The following is a 7,812-nucleotide window of genomic DNA, read 5'->3' as shown; positions in this document are numbered from 1 at the left end:
TTAACCTAATACATTATAAGTGGATTGTAAGAATAAAATTTATGTTAAGAAAATGGTAACTTTTGTATATATAAAGGAAACTTTAAATACTTTTAGGGTAATTTTAACCCGTCCTATAATAAACTAATGAAAGTTTGCCTTAATCAAGAATTTGTGTACAAGATTATGGTAAATAATAATTAGTCAAGAAATTTGTTGTAAATGCATGTGTTGTTATTAGAGCCAAGAAAACAATATATAACCATAACATTTTAGAGCACTCCCAATGGTGATAAAAAAATATGCTCATGGACATTTTGGGTGGGCAAAAAATATGCTCATGCATTACAATGGTGATCAAATGAAGAAATGCAAAAATATGCTCACGAGCATTTCTAAAAATGCCCAAGACTTGGGCAAATTTGAGGATGAATAGTGCTTTGTGTGGGCCCCACAATTTGCAATGGTTATATTTTTTGTAATGCAAATTTTGAAATAAATATTTATTATAAAAAATAAATTAAAATTACCAACGGTCATAAAATTTAATTCTCTATAAATAAACATGCATTTTGGTATATTTTGGTATAATTTCAGAAATACCATAAATGCTCCATATTCTTTATTTTAACGATAAAAACGACACAAATAAATATAAATAAGTTACACGAATTTAGACTAGTTTTTATTTATTTGGAGTAATATTATTAAAATATAAATGTAATTAATAAATAAAGAAGTGTTGGGTATGAGAGAGAAAGTCATGGTGGGTAAGCATTTTTTTACTCACCATTGGGAGAGAAATTATGAAAATTTTTTTGCCCATGGACAAAACTGATTTGTTAAGACAAAAAGTGGATAGAGAGATATTGGACAAGCATTTTTTTTGCTCACCATTAAAAGTGGTCTTACAAACATAGTGGAACATAAGTAATCATTCAAGTACACGTCCATAATTTTCATGTCAAATCAATGAGGAATTTTATATTAAGACGCAATATAAATATGAGTGTTTAATTTCCTTAGTTGCTTCCTCAAGAGAACTTGAAATTTGTAAATTGTAATGATAGATACTACGTAAGTCTTTAGACATTTTAAGCGATTGGGGACTATGGGGTTAGGGTTGGGGTCATCCACTCATCCCTTACACTCTCTCTTAATTTATTTGCGTTATAATTGGACCTACATTTTTAAGCCTTAATTTAGATACTTACTAACCTCATACACAATTTTCCATCTGAAAAAATTAAAAAAAATGCTATTCGTTTTGTGTTTACTTTCTCTCATAAGCCGTCTTTTTAGTTGTACCTATTTTTGCTTTATTTCTTACTTGATCATGCAACATGAGGGTCCACCAACCTTTTACATCCCCAATAAGCGGAAAAAAGACATGAGCTACTTCGTATTATTCTATCCGTAATCCTTGATTATCGGGTTTATTGTAAATGAATAGAACTTAATTAGGCTTACTGAGACATTATTAAATTTGCTGTGGATAGAAGTTTAAATTAATTGAAGACACATATAAAACCATCTTGATAAATTTAAGAATCAAGCTAGCATTACAAGTTTGATTTTTTCTTTTTTCTTAGTTGGGGGAAGAGGGGTTACTGAACTAAAGAATTGGTACGTTATCCCCTCAAAATCTGGAAAATAAATTGACTAGTGTTTTGTGCTCTTTTGCTTCCTTGAACTTGACTTCACCGGCAGTATCCTAATTCTTTTTGCCACTCGTACAAAATCCCTGCCCACAATCATATGTTACAATATGAGTTTTAATTTATTTTTTCATGAAAAAAAATATTTCCTAAAATTTATTCTTCTTATAAGAAATGGATGAAATACAATTTCTCTATACAGTGTGCGCCCGTAATTTCTCGTTAGGGCACATGAGATGTACGTAGAAATACCCGATACACACAAACAATGCTTATATGATAAGGTTTGATTTTTCTTTCAAAAAAAAAAAAAAAAAAGAAAGGTTTGATTTTATAATCAATTTGTAATACGGTGAATTTGAAAATATTCTTAATTACTGATAGTAATATGAGACGACACCATACATGTAAAACTTGAAAACAAGGGGATTATTATTATTTTTTTTTTTTGGAGGGAGAAAACGAGGGAATTATATAGTAGTTTCATTTTAACATGATGAACCACAAGGTCCTAGACTCTTACAATTGCATATATACATGCTAGCTAGTATATTATACTTGTACCTTGCTGCTTAAAGCCATGGAACGATTTGGAAAGTGTTAAGAGTAGCTTGGGAGATGAAGGAAATTTTATAGAAAGGGTAGTTATTAAAGGCTTTATTATAGGACAATCAAGAATCATCCTAATTAACTAAACTCTCCTTCAAACTAAAGAAACATAATGCAAGTTGATAATCAAGCGACATGCACATAACATAATAACTAGCTTAGCTAGCCATCTTAAGGAGGAAATTATCATAAGAGATGAGGAACATCTTACTCAATCCTTCTTATGAAATAAAACGTACTTGTATAAAACAATCTCTTTTTTCTCAAATCTATAATTATTGTACCTATTTACTTTTTCTATTTTTTTTTCCTATTTTTTTTAGCTAGAAGTGCTTTAAATGAAGAATGGAGGAGGTATGTCTTAACTTCTATGTATGGAGTACTACTTTTCTAACATATAATTTCAAATGTGACATACATTATTGTCATATGATTAATGGCCAATTATTTCTTCCCTCATTATAGTTATACATGACGAAACCTATTTTCCAAATATGTTTCTGTAATGCATGACTTCTTCATATATATATATATTATATATATATATATATATATATATATATATATATATATATATATATATATATATAATTAAATACCACATAAGCCTTTTATGGTCTCGTAATTCATTTTTATATAATTAATAATATATGAAATAATAATCACTTGACCCAAAGTAAAAACATAAATTAAAGCTATGATTTCATTTGAAAATGTCATGTGGCATTTTATTAATTAATGCATTGATTTAATTTAAATAAAAAAGAAAAAACATAAATTTAAAAGAAGTTATCCTACTTAAGTAATTGTTGGATACCACAGCACGTAACAAGATGAACTCACAATATTTAAAAATTTCTCCCTCTTTTCCTCTTAGAAAGAAGCACACATGACAATTAAAAGTCCAATTTTCTCTACCTAAATTTTCTAAATGAAAAGGGTGATCCAAGTTATTGGACACGCCCTAAAAAAGGGTTAAGAATTTAAGATGATGATGTTTAAACCATCTACATAGTGCTAAACTACTAGCATGTTGGTGATATTATTATTCTAAAAAAAAAAAAAAAAGTATTCAAGATTTCAAGTACTAGAGAGAACTCTTTAAAAATTATGTCTGTATATATGTCAGATCCCTACCAAAGTATTATTTGTCAATGGATTGCTTTACTTGCATACAATTTCAAAGTAGGTCAGATGGTGAACGCTTACATCCCTTACTTAAAAGACATATAATACATATTACGCAAAAATAAATGACAACTGATCCGACTCTACATACCTTGAGGTCCATAGGCTTAAATAGGTGATTAATTTTGGTGTCATCAGTTACACACACCTAACTGAAGTAAATAACTCATTGCTTGGTAGGGGGAGGTTGGATGTGAAATCACGTACATATATTTTGGGAATTAATACAACATATAGTGCACAACAATAACTACTAACTTTTGGTGCTCTAAAACAAGTTCATAATATGGGACAAGTTTTGGGACCAAATTATGTATTGACATTTACACAGACTACTTAAATATTTATGCACACCCAAAAACAAACACATTAATAATCTATTATTCATGCATATTTATAAGTACCTACACACGTAATTTCTTGAAAATCAGTGTCCCAGGACACTTATTATTTTTAAGGTGTTGTCCATCAGCATATGTCTCCAATCCTGTGATTCTTGCATCTTTCTTATTTTACTAAATATCACTTTCTCCATCCGTATTATTAATTAAATAGTCAGATTGATAGTATAATTTATGTGAATTGTACTAATAACAAAGTGAAAAATAAAATCAAAGGAAGTAAATTCAGAAGAAATTAGTATTGGTACAAAGTATCATCGCATTAAGCGATAAGCATATTATTTAACTTCCCACATAATATATTTTTTACTATACCTTAGAAACTATATAGTGTTGCTTGTAATGAAATTTTTTTCGAATAAATTATTTTTTTAATGTAATTTAAATTGATGAATTGGATTTCTTAAATTATTACTTCGTAAAACATAACTTTAATTTATTTATATTTTAGAAAAAAAAATAGGTATTAATTGCAATAAACTTCATTAAAATATATATCGACACCAAAAATTCTTGTATTATTTTGCCCAAATATTATGATAGTTTTTCAATTATCATGTTTAAAATTTCCGATCTTTAATATATCATACACAACGACAATACTTTATTCTGTATTTCGCGAAATTTTTATTTATAAACAGACACCCTTAAATTAATAATAAAAAAAAAGCCGTTTCAAATTAAAATAAATATATAAAATAAAAACATAATCATGATAAAATGAAAAAAAGTAGAAGAGAAAAAGTAGAGAGAAAAAAAGACGTACTTCCACTGAAGATCACCAGCAAGAAGAAGATCATTCTCCATATCTTCATAAGCAATAACATAACCAGGAACAGCATTAGACAAATCAAGTTGCTGTTGTTGTTGTCCATCATTATTATTTTCATCATCATTTTGTTGAATATTTGCTATTTCCACAAACATTTGTCTAAGAGCCTTGGCTAAACTATGGTAGTTACCATGGTTTTGTAGGTTAATCCGGTGGCAGATCGAACGGCCCTCGAGCACAACTGTGATCGAGGGCACGACGTTTAGGACTAGATCTCCACCACCACCATCTAACCTCCCTGGTTGGAGGAAGTGATGATGATGGCCATGGGGTGGTTTACTTATAAATAATGATGATTGTTGTGACGTCGAGGACGACGCCACAGATGTAGTAGGGTTAGTAGGGGCGGTATCATGCCATCTTCTTTTTAAGGATTCTTGCCTTTGAACCTCAATAATATTATTGTTCATATTGTTATACATGATAATATATGTATATATGATAATTATATATAATATATGCTTCTAATAATTATATATAGAAGCATATATTATAATTCTTGAAATATTTTTTTCTCAATATGTTTTTGAAGAGAGAGAAAGAATAGAGAGAAAGAGAGAGAGTCGGTGGAGGAGGTAGTTAGTGTGAGTGATCAAGCTAGCTTTTAGTGGTATGTTTGGAATGAATGAAATTATATAACATGAAAGAGAGTTTAAATAGAAAGGGTTGGATAGGAGTACATTTATGTCTGAAATTATATATCTTAATTAATCGATTATTTAGAGGGTTTGTTTTTTTTTTATTTTATTATTATATATATATATTTGGGGAAGTTCCTTTTTTTTCCTCATTTCAAGGTCAAGATGGTGAGTTGAATTGAATTTGCTTGGGATGTTTTTTTTTTTTTAATACAATTGTAGTATGATAGTAATAAACTTAAACCCTCCACCTATTAGATTTAATACTAAATGATATAAATATAATCGTATGTATCAAGAGGTGGCTAACAGGTCATTTGAATCAAGTTTAATTCAGCTCAATTTAGTTTAGGTCAAGATCAATTTAGGTATATGGTTATAAATCATCCGGTGCAAGTTGATTATATGGGTCTATTTTCAATATAAAGAAAGCCAACAAGGAAACAAGGGATGATCATAAATAATAACTTTTGTTCTCAGTATAAAGAAAAAGTTTTTATTATATATTGATCTGAGTTGAGGTTTAACCTATTGTACTCTTGAACTTAATAACTCGATAAACCAAGTGAAAATTTTGCATTCTTATTTTCCTTATGGATTATAACAAGAATTGATCATCCCACGATCTACAGAATAGAGGAGAAACCCTAGCTCCTACCAAGCGAGATTGAGATACCTCTGAGCTACCTTCCACTTTGACTTAGGGTCCTAATTATGCTTAATTTAACGGAATTTGACTTATTTCGCCTATATGAAACCATTGTGGTTTTTTTCTTTTTCTTTTTTTTTTTTTTTTTTTTTTTTTTGTTTGTTGTGAATTGAAACTTGTTGATAATAAAAATAACTTAATCGATATGAATTAATTTGAATTAAGTTAAAATAAGTTATATCGATCAAGCATAAGCACACATCCTAGCATCAAGAGATACATCGACAATGTGAGAACGAAGTATCATACCAAACACACACTAGATTAAGGATTCGGTTATTATAAGAAATTAATAAATACATTATTTGAAACCAAAGAATAAAAAATTAGATAATGAACAAGTTGTTCCTTGTGTTTCACATAGTGACTTAAAATTCCTTGTCTGGCTGTCTCGTGTTTGTGTTTGAACTACTTGCAAAGATAAGGCCCCCATGCGGAAGAGGCATGTTTGCTTGCGAAACCCAAAAGTTGGTTGATCATATGGTACGATTACATTATATTTGGATCTTTGTTCACTAACATGAACAATATCATATAATTAATATTTTATGTTGATAACAATACATGAAGAAATATAGGATCTCATCTAATTTTTATGCATATTATTTTTATGGGGATCATATAATTATAATTAAAATAACGTGAACGCTAAGCAATTTAAGTTGGACCATATAAATATAAGAGAAAATTGCATGAAATTAAATAAAATTGGTAAAATAATTCTTGTAAATTGAAATTGCATGGACGTAAGAGAAAACCTTTGAGCGTTACCGTCGGCGAATGGTTCGCTTACAATTTTGACTCAAATTTAATTTTATTAATTACAAACAATTAAACATGACACTGAATTAAAGAAGATGCTTTTCTTTTTGTTGATCCCAAAGTATAAATTTATAGTATTTTTTTTTTAATTTTGTTTGGATATGAAGGAAGTTGCATTAGATTTAAGGACACAAAAATAATCTAAAGATCTGTATTAGTGCATTTCAAAGAGATCAGTATTAACGTGGCATTACTTCTGTTCCAGACTTCCAGCCTAACACTGTACGTTTCCTTTTTCTCCTGTTTTTCATAAATTGTTTATGTTCATGCTTTTAATATTTGACCTAAAGTGGACATATGGATTTTACTCTTGAAGGTGTTAAGATTGGATTCGATTAAGGTTTTATTTGATCAATTGATCGGATTATGAGACATTGGGTTCAATATCGAATATGGATATGGGTTGACCACAGTGGCGTCATTGTACATTAATTTACTGCATCCTTCTGTATCAGGCTATCAAAATAAGTGCATCACTTTGGCTAACACATTTGTCAATGTAAAAATCCAATCGTTAATATTTTTAATTGTCAATTAATATATATATATATATATATATATATATATATATATATATAAATAAAGATACTCGTAGTATACAAAAATGCAATTTAGCTTAAAATAACATTTTACAAAATAATAATTAAATTTGTAATATGCGGCCATAATTCAGTTATTGTGAAACAAAGGAATTGGAATCAATTTTAGTCATGGCTAGATTCAATTTTAGTTCAACTTAAAGTCAATTTATCCAAACTTGGTTACTATTCAAATTTTGGCTAGAGTTTGCAAATATATTCCATCCCCAGGTCCACTATCTATATCATACATACATACATTCATATAATATACAGTATCAAAAATTGTTTCTATTGCATTCCACCCATCACATGGAATTATCTCTTACAAAGCATCTTATTCTATGTCATTTACATTATCACATACATGCACCTACAAAAAATACTTCCTCCGTTAA

At 28.9% G+C, this 7,812-nt stretch overlaps 1 protein-coding gene across 1 annotated transcript; it reads right to left on the bottom strand.

Annotated features, from left to right (window-relative positions):
• Positions 1–859: 859 nt before the first annotated feature.
• LOC110692248 (auxin-responsive protein IAA33-like) lies at positions 860–5,687 on the bottom strand. Its single transcript, XM_021869241.1, has 2 exons — positions 4,602–5,687; positions 860–1,723 (listed from the first exon to the last, which is right to left on the bottom strand). Exons 1-2 carry the CDS (start codon positions 5,087–5,089, stop codon positions 1,642–1,644), a joined length of 570 nt encoding a protein of 189 aa, XP_021724933.1. The 5' UTR covers positions 5,090–5,687; the 3' UTR covers positions 860–1,641.
• Positions 5,688–7,812: the final 2,125 nt, after the last annotated feature.

This window comes from Chenopodium quinoa, unplaced genomic scaffold (assembly GCF_001683475.1).
Source record: "Chenopodium quinoa cultivar QQ74 unplaced genomic scaffold, ASM168347v1, whole genome shotgun sequence".
NCBI lineage: Eukaryota > Viridiplantae > Streptophyta > Magnoliopsida > Caryophyllales > Amaranthaceae > Chenopodium > Chenopodium quinoa.
Note: the sequence above shows the minus strand (reverse complement) of the source record. Positions and strands in the feature narration are given on the sequence as shown.